Genomic DNA, 15322 nt, shown 5'->3' on the forward strand with positions numbered 1-15322 from the left:
CATAGGTGACAACTTCCCCAACCCCATCTCATTAATAACAGCCCACAGACAAGTATTGGTCATAGGGTCTGATGCCAGGAATGTAATGGATCCTTTGTTTGCATTAATAAGGAATTTAGAATATCATTTGTTTAACACATATTTCTAAATTATTAAAAACCATGGAATTTTTTAAAAGAATGATGTGTACTATAAACTAAGTGTCTGACAACATATTGATAGGCATTAACAGCAAAGCACTTAGCACAAATGGAGGGTGCGGTGGTTAAGAATCCACCTGCCAATGCAGGAGACACGGGCTCAAGCCCTGGTCCGGGAAGATCCCACGTGCCGCGGAGCAACTAAGCCCGTGCACCACAACTACTGAGCCTGCGCTCTAGAGCCCATGTGCCACAACTACTGAGCCCACGTGCCACAACTACTGAAGCCTGCATGCCTAGAGCCCTTGCTCCGCAACAAGAGAAGACACCACAGTGAGAAGCCCGCGCACCGCGAGGAAGAGTAGCCCCCGCTCGCCGCAACTAGAGAAAGCCTGTGCACAGCAACGAAAACCCAACAGAGCCAAAAATAAATAAATAAATAAATAAAAATTTAAAAAAAAAAAGGACTTAGCACAAATGGAAATCTTTTATTTTTTGATTATCTCAAATGAAAGTTGTTACATGCTACAAATTGAATACAACTCCACATTAAAAATTTATCTTTATCTGAAAAATAACATTTCAACATTAGAGAACATCTACTTAAGCACAATCCTCTGCAAGGGATTCTTGTTACAAAGTCCAAAGGGATTTGTGGAAAAATCACTTTTGCACTCTTAAAAATTCATTGATTATTCCTGTTAATTGAATGCATAAATCTAAAAGCAGCCAGCATTACTGAAGGAAATGAAGTATTTTAAAAAATGATGACTTGCAATTTTAAAAATTAATATCGTGCATGCAAATTGTATCTTGCAGTGCCACTAGAAAAGGGAAAATGTCCTAAGGAAGAATGTATTCTCCGATGGCAGGCAAATCCATGTTATGGCCATCCTCACATTTCTGTGGAGTCATTTATTTAGGTTGATGGCCTGAAAACAACAGATGTCTCTCATTATGAGTTGTAACAATGATGGGTCCATAAATCACAATGTCTCAGTTTCCTCCAGGAAGGTTCTTTGTCTTATTGCCAGAACCTTCTGCAATTTGTACTGTGTCAGGCTCTTTAGTTTTCTCTACTCCTTAGCAAGATGGTTTACCAAGCACGACTTGTTTGGAGTTCTGGATGTCAGCATGGCTGGACTGAACAGAATCTTCCTGTTTGTAAGGGATAAAGTATGTCTCCTATAAAACAAGCCGAGAGGAAATGGCTTGTTTGTGCCATTACCTGTATCATTACAGCAATGCTTTTCAGTGCCACGTACAGGGGAAACCTTAGCTTAGAAACTCTTAGCTCACCAGGCATTTTTAAAGCTCATGAAAATTCCAGTTTCCTGGGCTACTCCTGCTTCTGTTGTAGGAATTTTGCATTTGCTTTGACTATACGAGGCACCTGATAAACAGCTACTGAAGGAACGAATGAATGAGCTTCAGTCAGAAGAATCTAAGTCAACAAATATTTATTGAACAATCACTGCGTTCAAGGCACTTGAGGCACTTAGATGAGCTCTATGGACATAAAGGTTTAAATTTTTTTTCCAAATAACTCCACCCACTGAATATCCTTCTCATGCGCAGACAATATTTCTAGGAATTTTCAGGGTGATTTAGAGAGAACATACTGAACAGAGACTACCACTCATGTATGTGAACCTGCCTTACTGTAGTAACATTGCCATGAATTGTATATTCAAATGCATTAAACTAATTCTGTACCTTTTGCTTGAACTCAGGTGGGAGTAGGGGATTTGTGGTGGGAAGAAAGAAATCAACCAGACTGATTTCAACCACAGACCTGGAACATGATAATCAAGTGTATTTGTTTAAATATTCTGAAATGTATGTGTATCAATGGTCTTTTCAACCAAGGGATTAGTTGGTATCATCACTGTGCTCTGGACATAATTGGGTTAAAGACACTGGACTAAGTCAAGAGTCCTGAGTTTACAGATAGACTCTGCCCCCACTAAAATGTGTGGCTCAAATAGTTTATTTCTCTGGGCCTCAGTTTGTTCCTTCGCCAGATGTGGAACAGAAGAATCCTCATGTTTTCCTTCTGTTCTAACATCCTTTATTTCTAAGAGTTAGTGTTGGAATGTCTTGATTTCATTACCGACACTACCGTTAACTAACTAGGTGACCATAACTACTTCCCTAACATTACCTACACCCACTTCCTGCCTTTGTTAAATGTAGATAAATAGCTAAATGGTATCCAAGATCACTTCCTATCCTAAGACTCCATAAATTTTGTCCCCTAAATGTAAAATTTCAACACTTAATTTTCAGCTTCACAAGTAAAATTACAGGAAACTGAGCAAAGTCATCATATGATACTGAGTAACTGTTTTTGTTATATGGAAGGAATTATGGTCAAAGAAGACTGTCAGCTCATATGGGAAGAGCAGAAACCATTGTCATTTCTTTTGAGCCCTGAACTGTACTGAAATCTAGAATCCAGGATGCCAGTTATTCATCCTTTTAGCAAATATTTACTGAGTATTTAAGAAGAGCACAGTCAGATGAAATCAGACCAAGATGGTTTTGTGGATGGTTTCCTTTTTCTCTACAGAATCCAGAATCTCTGTGCCCAGTCAGACACTTCCAACGCCTTAGCTCCTTCCTCTCACCCCATCAAAGCTAGTAACATCATTCCCCTTCTTTAAAAACTTTCACTGTCTCCAGATGTCTACTGAAGAAATCCAAACTCTGTCAGAAACTCCATACCATTCATGATATAATTGTACTGGTTTTCACTGAGCATGAAGTTCCATTAGGTTAGAACTTCAGTCACTTAGATGCACAATTGAGAGTTCACAAAAAATAGAAATGTTTTCAGGTGAACTGTATTAATCTGTAAAAAAAAATTTGATCACATTTATTTAATAATGATAGCTAATAATTAGTGAACATTTAATATTTGCCTAGGACTATTCTAAGATCTTTGGGTATAGTATCTCGTTTAATTTCTTTATGATGACTCTCTGAAGTACATATTGTTATCATTTTGTAGCTGAGGAAACTGAGTCACAGAGAGGTTAAACAACACGCCCAAGGTCACACGGTTAATAGTTGGTAGAGCTGAGATTCAAATTCGGGCAATCTGACTCCACTACTGTATTAGCAACCTCTCTTCGCCTGGTATATCTAGGTTAGAAAACTGGCTTCACTTCCAGGAAACTTGCCAAGGTACATTTAGAGGAACAAGACGTCCTCTGAACCACATTAGGGCACACCTTGAGAGTGTGTGTCCCATGTGTCAAGCTTTAAACTAGAACAGCCTCCCCTGAGAAGCATGGTAATTATTGTATGCCTACATTATCTTGTGTTTTAAGTTTTTAAAAGTTGCCAACATCGTTTGTTCTGAGCCATTATTCATGGTGAGTTCTGCTTGCTAAGGTAAAGGCACTTACTCTTGCTGTATAAATAAGGTAACAAGAGACCTGCTTAATGAAGCTCATTTTAAAATATGCAAAATCCCTTATTTTTTCTTCCCTGAAAATAAGTTTAGCATACCATCTGTCAACTCGTTTCTCCATAGGGCACTAAATAGTTCAAGAAGTCTATGTAAAATACTGTTGAGAGCCAAACAACTTTGTAAATAGAAATAGACTGACAATTCTTGATAATTCTATATGGAACTTCCCAACAACCTCACTAAGTTGATTGTAGTCAAAACCCTGGTTTCATACCCAAAAGGGCTTCTTCCTGTGACCAATAAACACAAGATAGACATCCACTCTACAAACGACAGTTTTACATACTGTTAAGGCCCAACTGTGGTGCCTGTTTGGCTCATTGTAAACAGTGTTATTGATTCATACGTTTAAAAATAAGTGGTTCCTCACATCATATTTAAAGATAAGAGGTGAAAGAAAATGCCACCACCACTTTGAGAAACTGAGTATACAATTTACCTTGTGAAATATGTGGCCTGCAACAGAGTTAACCATTGGGGTGAAGCATTCAGGGAAAACAATCCATACATAGGCCATGGATGCTTGAGAGCTAGGAGAGAAGTTTGCATGACCTCTGACCTCCCTTATCTGGGGAGAGCCATTCTCTACTCCTGCTTCTGTGACTTAGTTTCTTGACAGCCTTCAAAAAGCAATTCATAAAGTAAAAGGCGAACAGAAGTTTTGCTAAATCCCAGTAAAAATAAAGGCTAAAAGTTATAAAATAGAAATAGATGAGGTTTTAAAAAAGAAGATAAAAGGCTAGAGCCAATGAGCTAAAAGGTTACAATTTTTTAATATAAAAAAGGTTACAATAAAAGGCTAAAACCCATGAGATGAAACATTTAAAAGAATCATGTAAATTTGATCAAGGGTCAAGCACAGAAGCACTTAAAAATGAAAACTGTGCACTAAGAAAAGAAAACAATAAGAAAAATATATATACTTTAAAAATATAAAGGCAGAAATTTCAGAGATTAGGGAGACAAAGGAGAAAATGGAAGGAGAGAAAATTAGAGGGAAATAACCTACTGAAGCAAACTCAGAGGAAGTGTTAGATTTCAGAGAACTTCAGTATCATTAGGCACCATCGTGTGGCACTGGGACAAGAAAGCTGTCCAAAGCTGTCTACCATTGCCCAGAGCCTCTAACCCCATCCAGGACCCAGGCGAAGCAGGAGCTCCCCACTGCTTTCAACTGGGAACCTTTAGGACCACACAATCCACTTTCAACATGGCCTCAGAAACTTCCCAAATCACCCTAGTTTCCACTTCATCAGGCAGCCTTACTAGCTGTGGGCTAGCTTAGCTTTTTGGTCAGAAAGACCTAAGTTATATTCCACTCTACTCCTTATGGACTGTGTGACTTTGGGCAAGTTTCTCAACTTCTCTCAGTCCTGATATCCTCATCTGGGGTGTAAAATGATGAACAAACTAATAATAACAACACCAATAATAGCAATTCATCTGCGCCTCATTATTAGTATTTTTATTATTTTACTTCTTCTAGAGATAGTCCCTGCCAAGCACTACGCGATTTCCAGATGCGTCTTGTTAATCCTCACACCCACCTATGGTAACATTACTCATCCCAGTGTCAGTAACATCACCCAAGACTCCCATGTGTTCAGAGCATTTCCAGCCAGAAACTTAGAGAGCTTCTGTCACCAATGGCCTCTGTAGGTAACTCACACCTATGAATCTCAAATTACAATCCTCTACGGAGAGAAGGTGGGCAGCTGAGAAGAAAGCACAAGTCAAAGGAGGTAGAGTAAATTTTCCTGGATAGAAAGAGGCTTGGGACATGCTATACAAATCCTTTGTAGGATACTGAAATGCTAACTTATTATTTTATTTTCAACATTTCAGACTCTACCACATACGCACATTTTCTGTTCAATGCATTTGATACGGACCACAATGGAGCTGTAAGTTTTGAGGTAAGTCTTAGATTTTTTCTTTTTAATATGCTTTGACTTTAGACACATTGAAAGGGACTTAGTGCTTCTAAGGTGAAAATTTGAGTTTGGTGGTATAATTTTTTTTTTTTTTTGCTTTTTGAGCCTTTTATTCCTTTATTATTATTATTATTATTACTACTACTACTACTACTACTACTACTACTACTACTACTACTACTACTACTACTACTACTACTACTGTAATAAGAACACTCAACAAGAGTAGGCATCCTTGCCCTGCTCCTAATCCTAGAAGGAAAGGTTTCTATTTTTCTCTATTGAAAGGTTTCTGTTTTTCTCCACTGAGTGTGATGTTAGCTATGGCCTTTTCATGTATGGCCTTTATTATGTAGAGATACTTTCCTTCTATTCCTAGTTGACAGTATATATCATGAAAGGGTATTGAACTTGTCAATAGATGCTTTTTCTGCATCTATTGAGATGATCATATGATTTGTATCCTTAATTCTGTCAGTGTGGTATATCACGTTAATTGATTTTCATATGTTGATTCAGCTTTCCGTCCCAGGGATAAATTCTACTTGGTCATGGTGCATGACCTTTTTAATGTGCTGTTGGATTTGGTTTACTAGTGTTTTGTTGAGGATTTTTGCATCTATGTTTATCAGGAATATTGGCCTGTAGTTTTCTTGTGATGTCTTTGTCTGGCTTTGGCACCAGGGTAATGCTGGCCTCATTTGGAAGTATTCCTTCCGCAACAATTCTTTGGAAGAGTTTGAAAAGCATTGGTGTTAGTTCTTTAAAGGTTTGGAAGAATTCACCAGTGAAGACATCTGCTTCTGGGTTTTTCTTTGTTGGGAGGTTTTTGATTACTGAGTCAATCTCCTAGTTATAGGTCTGTTCAGACTTTCTATTTCTTCATGATTAAATCTTGGTAAGTTGTGGGTATCTAGGAATTTATCCACTTTTTTTAGGTTATCCAATCTGTGGGCACAGAATTTTTCATAGTAGTCTCTTATGATTCTTTTTATTTCTGTAACATCAGTTACAATATTTCCTCTTTTAGTTCTGATTTATTTATTTATTTGAGTCTTCTCTCTTTTTTTCTTAGTCCAGCTAAGGGTTTGTCAATTTTGTCTATCTTTTCAAAACACCAACTCTTGGTTTCACTGATTTTTTTTCTATTGTTTTTCTATTCTCTATTTTATTTATTTCTGTTATAATTTTTGTTATTTCCTTTTTCTAATTTAAGCTTAGTTTGTGCTTTCTCTGTCTCTTTGAGGGATAAGGTTACATTGCTTATTTGAGATATCTCTCCTTTTTTTAATGTAGGCACCTATTGTTATAAACTTCTCTCTTAGTACTGCCTGATAATTTTTGAGGAGGGGAAAGAAAAAGCCTAAGAACAGTTACTTTCCCTCATTGTATTGTCAAGAAGCTGCTCTTATCTTTCAAAATAAGTGCGAATGACAACACACATTGAGTTTGCTTTCTAGTACTTTCTATGTGTTTATACAAGAAAAGTGCATTTTCCCAACTGCATGACAGCAAACTCAGAAAGCAAACAATTTAATTAATATTTACTGGCATCCACTGTGGGCCTATTACTGTGGTAGGCCTTGGAAATACAAAGCCGATAAAGTAAAAACCCTGCTCTCGAAGGTCTGCAAGTGAGAGATAGAAGAAAGAAATTAAATATAACAAAATGCTACATTCACCACACTGACAATTTTATAAGGAAATCCCTTTTCAAATTATGTACTTCAAGTGATTTGTATTTAATTTTGTTCATAAAATACTACAGGTAAGCATCAGTAAGATGAAATATGTCCCGAGTATTCACATAGCTAAATACATTATTTATTTATAATAGAATAATAATAAATAAAAAATATTTTATTTATATATACTTATATATTTATTACATTTATTTATATATTATGTATTATTTTGTTTTATTATGTATATTTTATTTATATTACATGGGTAGAATGTGTAAATCATCTATTTGCTTATATTCTGAATGGCTGTGCTTTGTCTCTAGGGAGTAGAATTATTTATCTCTCTTTAATATATGTGTGATATTGTGATTTATAGTAAGAAATATATATCCAAAAAAAGAAATATCTATTTGGTCTTAGTCCCCAGTTTCTGACAAAGAGCTCCTAAAACATCGGGTTTTAAGTGAAGAGAACAAAGATGTCTTTTGTTATGTTAATGAGGTGAACTTTGAACCTCAGCTAGAGATGCCGGCTGGTTGCCAGGAGAACCAACCTCTTGATTATGGAGGGTTGGAACTTTCAGTCCCTCCGTCCTGTCCTCCTGAGAGGGGAGAGGAGCTAGAGACCGAGTTCAATCACCAATGGCCGATGATTTAATTACTCATGCCTCTGTAATGAAGCCTCCATAAAAACCCAAAAGGACAGGATTGAGAGAGCTTCCCAGGTGGTGAGCACCTGGAGATTTAGGGAGAGCTGGGTGATCTGAGAGGGCATGGGAGCTCAAGCCCTTTCCCCATGCCTTGCCCTGTGCATCTCTTCCACTTGGATGTTCCTGAGATATATCCTCTTATAAGAAACTAGTAATCTAGTAAGTAAATGTTTCCCTGAGTTCTGTGAGCTGCTCTAGCAAAGTCATTGAACCCTAGAAAAGGTTTGTTGGAACCTCCAATCTGTAACCCATTGGTCAGAAGCACAGGTGACAACCTATACTTGGCAAGTAGTATCTGAAGTTGGGGGCTGGGAGGGAGCAATGATGTAGTATCTGGCTCTATCTCCAGGTAGAAAGTATCAGTGTTAAGTTCAATTATAAGACACACATCTGGTGTTGGAGATGACTCGATGGTGTGAGGAAATCCCCACTCACACACTGGAATTGGGTGCAGAATTGTCACTGTGCATAATGGGAACCAGATAATTTAGAGGGTATGCATTTTTAGGATTGGGAAGGGTGCATCTTACACATGAGCAGAAATTTCAGTGAGTGCCAGGATAAAGGAAAGCAGATGATGGTGTGGAATCAACAAGGAAGGGCGCTGGTGGGGCTGTATCAGGGAAGCCTGCCCATGGACTTGATGAACTAGGTCTGAAGGACAAGCAGGAGATGCTCAAGAGAATAATGGCTCAGGATGGGAAGCGGTGGGAGTGAGGCAGAGGCCTGGGAATGAAGAGAAAGCATTTGTAAATCACCTGGAAGGTGGAATACAAAAGAGGAGGGTGACAGGAAAGCTGTGTAAGGAGGTGGAGGGCAGATCCTGACACATCTGAGGCAGGATGCTAAGGAGGCTGGATTATCCTGCAGGAGGTGAGGCGACCTTGGAGAATTTTCAGCGGGGAAGTTAAGGTATCAGGGCTGTGTTCCTAGAAACAAGTCCAATTAGAAGCTATTTATCCAAGAGTCCAGACAGGAGCTGATGTCAGCCCGAACTACAGTTAAGGCATTGGAGAGAAGGAGGAGACAAGTTCAAGAGATATTAAAATTCAATTGGTAGACTTACATTTCAACACTTTGTGGAGTCAGGATGACAAAAGGGAGGTGCAGCCTGCTGAGAGGTCATTCAGTCTGGTCCTGGGGCAGAGTGACCAGGGAGGGCAGCAAAGTGCTTCCTCACACATACTAGATGCTCATAGAGACTGAGTGCTACTAAAATGAAGATTCTGGGCCAGGAAACTCCACGTGTCATCTCACAACTTAACCAAGAAATATCACGGGGAAAATAAGAGGAGAAGCTGGCAGTGGTCAGGGCGAGGGCAGTTGGGTTGACTCCGATGTGGCAGCAGCAGTTAGTGCGGAAGACGTGAGATTGTCATAGGTACCAGTCCCCTGTAATGTTTCTTCCGATTTGGCAGCCTATGATCAATATCGTATTAGTGTCTGCTGCACTTTACCAACAAGATTAATTCCAGCACGGCCTTAGTTTAGCCATAACATAAAAGTCAAACATTCCAGTTCACCTAATAAAATCTTTCATAGCTAGTTTGAGTAAGGCAAAGACTGCTAGTGATTTCATTACTTGAAATTACTTATTGTATCAGAAATGTTCCATCAATTACTTACAGCACATTGTATCCAATTTCACATGTAAATTTAGTCTGGTGTTAATGATATGGAACCATGCATAATGTCGCTATTGTAGTACGTAATATTCATCACAGTAATTGTGATGAATGCTGATTATAATTTGGGAAATTAGTGATAATGGCTATATACTATAAGCATGTTGGTAAAAAAATGTTTTCTTTAAAGACAAACCAATAGTTAAATTAATAAATGTTAAATCAAAATCAAATTTAAAACTAAGTTATTGTAGTTATGTTTCTAAATTGATTACCTACCTGAAAAGTCTCTAGAAAACAGAAATGATTAGGCAATGAACATATTTGGGGTAACAATAGCATCTTGGGAGGTACAGCAGAGACCATCCTGATTCTGAGATAAAGGGAAATGGAAGTTTCCTACTTAATTTGCTTAATTCCAAAGGGTAGAGTGAGTGAGACAGGAGGGGCCCTGGATCCGGATATGACTGGATCTAAAACCCCTTCACCACCAAGTGGCTGTGAGACCCTGGGCTGAGTAGTTCAACCCTCTGGGCTTAGTGATCATCTCTGCGAATCATCAGCAAGCAAAGCTACTTCACAGGGTAAAGGAAGGAGGACAAAGTGATGTCAGTTAGGGGCTTGGCTGAGTACCTAGCACCAAATATGTCCTCAGTATTTATTAGATGTTAACCACAGTGGTTTCTACAAGGGAGATTTTTCTAATGAAGCCAGTTAAGAATGACATTGGTCATCCTATTACATAGTGATCTTATAACATTGAAAACATTCAAGCACAGGCCAGATGATTGCTCTGTCTGTGATGCTGTGAAAGATTGTTCTGCATCTGATTATAAAACAAGCACTTAATGTGTGTCAATCACTGTACTAAGTGTGTAAAAATAACATTAACAATAGTAATAGCTACACACAATAATACCAGCTGACCCTTGTTTAGCACTCATTATGAGTCAGGCATTGGGCTGAATGAATTACATATAGTAACTTGTCATTTTAGCAAATGAGGAAAGAGATTCACAGAGAAGTTAAGCAACCTGCCCAAGGTCACACAGCTAGAAAGTAGGAGAGCGAGGATTCAAACCCAAGCAGTCTGGCCCAGAATGCATCTCTTAGCAACTGTGCTATCCTGCCGGTGAGGAATATGTAGGTCCCCAGTCCCTCATCTGAAATCCTTGGAGCCAGCTGAGTTTCATTCAGAGTCTTGCAGATTTTAGAAACGTAATGCTGTGCCTATAGTCTATATTATTTAATGTCTCCTGCAGGGTCTGCAGTATGCTATAATCAAGGGTGTAACATTTGTTCAGTAAAACTATGATAAACAATAAATATGGCAGAGAGCACTACTGATCCAATGTCCATGCGCTCTGCTCTATGATCACATGATTAGGCCGTATTCCCAGCCTCTCCTGCAGCTAGGTGGGACCAGGACTGAGTTTTGACCCCTGGGAGATTAGTGGAAGTGACCACATCTCCTTCCTCTCTCTTCCCATCTATGGAGACTGTGAGGTTACATATTTCAGTTTGCCTTCCAGCAAAGTAGGAGGAGGCTGGATCTCTGAATCACTGCATGGAACAGAACCCCATCCCCACTCGTATTTCACTGTATGTGAGTGGTAAATAAGCTCATACTGTGTCAAGCTACTATGATTTGGAAGTATTCAAATAGCTTTTAATGTCTTCTGATTAATGTGATCGATGGATAGATAATGGATAGTAGATGATAAAGGATAGAGATGATAGATGATAGATAGATAGATAGACAGGTAGATAGATAGGTAGATAGATAATTAGAATACTTTCATGCCATTTCAGTTCAGGTTTTGGCATCAGATGAGTTTTGGCACCAAAATTCACCACCTCCCCTGTCTTCCCAGTAAAGGTTTTTCTTTTTCAGTTTACAAAAGAATTTTTGGATGGGGGTGGTAAGTTGCAGATAAAAAATAAAGGACCTGTATTACTTGCCAAATGTTAGAGATGAGGAATTACAAACTTAGAGAGGTTAAGTGACTTGTCCAAAGTGATATAGTTAGTAAATGGCAGAACCAGGATTGAACCCCAGCTCTACCTAAGTCTCTAAAACCTATTGGGTTTTTTTTTGTTTGTTTGTTTGTTTGTTTAATTTTATTTTATTTTTGGCTGTGTTGGGTCTTCGTTTCTGTGCAAGGGCTTTCTCTAGTTGCGGCGAGTGGGAGCCACTCTTCATCGCGGTGCGTGGGCCTCTCACTATCGTGGCCTCTCTTGTTGCGGAGCACAGGCTCCAGACGTGCAGGCTCAGTAGCTGTGGCACACGGGCTTAGTTGCTCCGCGGCATGTGGGATCTTCCCAGACCAGGGCTCGAACCCGTGTCCCCTGCACTGGCAGGCAGACTCTCAATCACTGCGCCACCAGGGAAGCCCAAACCTATTGGTTTTAACCAGGGGTCATCAAACTTTTCTGTAAAGGACCAAACTGTAAATATTTTTGGCTTTGCAGGCCATATAGTGTCCATTCTACCAACTCAGTTCTGCTGTTGTAGACAAAAGCAACCACAGACAAATCTGAAATGTGACCATGGCTGTGTTTCAATAAAGCTTTATTAACAAAAACACATGGTGGGCCGTATTTGAGCCCTGGACCATAGTTTTCCAACCCCCACTCTTAACCCTCACAGTAGATTGCCTCCTGCAGAGGGAGATACTGAGGCACTATGTTTGCTGGAAGACATCTGAGATGGTCTTCTATGATTTGATTACTGAGTATTATCACCAATGTTTACAATTACCACTCAGTAATTCATCCCACGCACTGATTACTGAACGACACAATTGTTGACTGCAAAAGCAACCCTGAACCTTTACCACCATTTCAACAGTTACCTTTTCTAGAATATTCCCACCATCAGGGCAGTGCACTCCTCTGAGCACATCCCTAATGGCAAGTTTACTTGAACTATTGAGTCTGAAAATGTATTTTTCCTTTGGAACAATTCTGGAATAGCTATCCCTGCTTACTGCAGGTAACTGATGATTGACAGCAGGACTGCCGCAGTCCAGAGCTTCAAGAAAACACCATTCACTGACAATTCAATTATGACAGAATAAAATGTGAGTGGTACCCCCGGAGGCATTATAAATCCCCCAAAATAATCCCTTTGTCATTCACAGTGATGAGAAAAAGTTTTTTTTTTCTCCCCAAATATCAATTATAGTTACAGGAAAACTTTCCTTCTAGGATGCGTCATTTTTGTCAAGTTAAATAGCTATTTTCTTTTGAGATGTCAGGCATCAAGGGGAATTATTTAGGCAATGTTACCAATAGGTATAGAATTCTCACTTTATTAGATTTATTAAATCATTAAGTTTTATTATTATATCTCTCTACACACACACACACACACACACACACACACACACACACACACACACACACACTTACACATCCTGTCCACATAATTCTCCTCTTCTTTTCTAGTGCCCATTCCGGGAGCTTTGCTCTTTGGCGAAGTAAAGGGAAAGGTAGCTGAGAGGCCCTTTCATTTCGTTCCTTCATTTAACAAATATCTTTTGGACTTCCCTGGCGGGCCAGTGGTTAAGACAACGCACTTCCACTGCAGAGGTGCGGTTTCGATCCCTGGTCTGGGAACTAAGATCCCATATGCGGCACGGGGCGGCAAAAAAAAAAAAAAAAAAAAAAAAAAATATATATATATATATATATATATATATACACATACATATGTATACACATACATATGTATATTTTCAAGGTGCTGGGGATACAACAGTGAACAAAAGACACAAATTTTTGTCTTTATGGAGCTGACATTCCCCCATTTTCATGACTAATTTTTGTAGAATCCAACAATTCTTGCCATAAAGGTTCTTTAACGTGGGCCTCGCCCATGCATTTCTGTTGATTCCCAAGGATTGTGGCCGTGCTGCATGTGTCCTAGCTTTTGCTTGTCACCCTGTCCTTCTGGCCTGCTCCCTCCTTATAGTCTTGCTATGGGGTATCCAGCTCCTCCAGCCATGGCTGCCCTTGCCCACATTCCTGTGGCCCCCCAAGGGCAAGTTCTTTGAATCCCTCTTATCATACACTGAAATGTTTAATGAAAGTTGGGGTACAGAAGATTATTACAAGAGAGATAAGAGAAAAAGCATCCAATAAATATCTCTATCTGCTTCAACAGTCTGAAGATCAGGTCCCTCTTTTTTAAAATCATCTGTTAAATAAACTTTTTATTTTAGACCAGTTTTACATTTACAGAAAAACTGCAAAGATAGTACAGAGAGTTCCCATACACCTCGCACCCGGTTTCCTGTTATTCACATCATGCATTAATATGGTAAACTTGTTATAATTAATGAACTAATGGTGATACACTATTATTAACTAAAGTCCATGCTTTATTCCAATTTTCTTAGTTTTTACTGAAAGCCTTTTTTCTGTTCCAGAATTCTATGTAGGATCTTACATTACATTCACTCACCATGTCTCCTTAAGCTCCTTTTGGCTGTGACAGTTTCTCAAATTGTCCTTGTTTTGACAACCTTGACAGTTTTGTGGAGTTTTGGTCAGGTGTGTTGCATAATGTCCCTCAGGTGGGATTTGTTTGATGTTTTTTCTCATGCTTGGAATAGGGATATGTGTTTTGAGGAGGAAGACCACAGAGGTAAGGTGCCGTTTTTTTATTACGTAACAAGAGTCCATAGTATCAACGTGATTTTTTTTAAATTTATTTATTTATTTATTTATTTATTTATTTATTTATTTATTTATTTATATTTATTTATGGCTGTGTCAGGTCTTCATTTCTGTGCGAGGGCTTTCTCTAGCTGCGGCGAGCGGGGGCCACTCTTCACTGCGGTGCGTGGGCCTCTCACTATCGCGGCCTCTCTTGTTGCAGAGCACAGGCTCCAGACGCGCAGGCTCAGTAGTTGTGGCTCACGGGCTTAGTTGCTCCGCGACATGTGGGATCTTCCCAGACCAGGGCCCGAACCCGTGTGCCCTGCATTGGCAGGCAGACTCTCAACCACTGCGCCACCAGGGAAGCCCTCAACATGATTTATGACCGTTTGATGTAAATCTTGATCACCTGGTTGAAGCAGTGCTGGTAATTTCTTTACTGTAAAGTTGCTCTTTTATCCCTCTTTCCAAAGCATCCTCTTTGGAAGGAAGTTGTGCACACATCACACTTACAGACTGGGACTTATGCTCCATCTCCGTAAGGGTAGAGTATACATAGAGTTTATTTGGAATTCTTCTCTTCCAAAGAAGAGAAGGATTTTTCTCTTCTCCTCCATTTATGAATGTATTCCACCAGTGATTCATATCAGTGTGGACTAACGGACATATATTTTATACTTGAGTTATAGTTCAATATCTTATCTTTTTGCTTAAATTGTTCCAGCTGGGCCACTGGAAGCTCTTTCAGTTGGCTTCAACATGGCCCCATCATTGTGGTTGTTTATTTTTTTGTTTTGTTTTGTTTTGTTTTGTTTCTTTCTTTGCTCGTTCCTTACTTTTGGGCACCACAAGATGCCCCAGCCTCATCTGCTATTTTTTCTGACCTGGTCCTAGAATTTTTCAGTCTCCTCTTTTACCACTCCAATCTCCAAGGAGGTGCCAGAAATCTCTTCTCATCTGAAAGAGCACACGCTTGTGAGTCAGACTGCTCAATCCAATCTCTACCACTTCTAGCTGGGATACCTGGGGCAGGTTCCTCAATCTCTCTGTGCTTGAATTTCCTCAATGTAAAATGGAAATAATAAG

General features: G+C 39.3%; 1 protein-coding gene across 2 annotated transcripts in view; it reads left to right on the plus strand.

Moving 5' to 3' along the window:
• The window catches only part of KCNIP4 (potassium voltage-gated channel interacting protein 4), a 443407-nt gene that overhangs the window by 415747 nt on the left and 12338 nt on the right, over positions 1–15322 (plus strand). For both annotated transcript variants that reach the window (XM_068543160.1, XM_068543159.1), the window contains exon 4: positions 5464–5534. In XM_068543160.1, coding sequence (XP_068399261.1) covers positions 5464–5534 — 71 coding nt within the window. The remainder of the gene's footprint in view (positions 1–5463; positions 5535–15322) is intronic.

Source organism: Eschrichtius robustus, chromosome 4 (assembly GCF_028021215.1).
Source record: "Eschrichtius robustus isolate mEscRob2 chromosome 4, mEscRob2.pri, whole genome shotgun sequence".
NCBI classification, from domain to species: Eukaryota; Metazoa; Chordata; class Mammalia; order Artiodactyla; family Eschrichtiidae; genus Eschrichtius; species Eschrichtius robustus.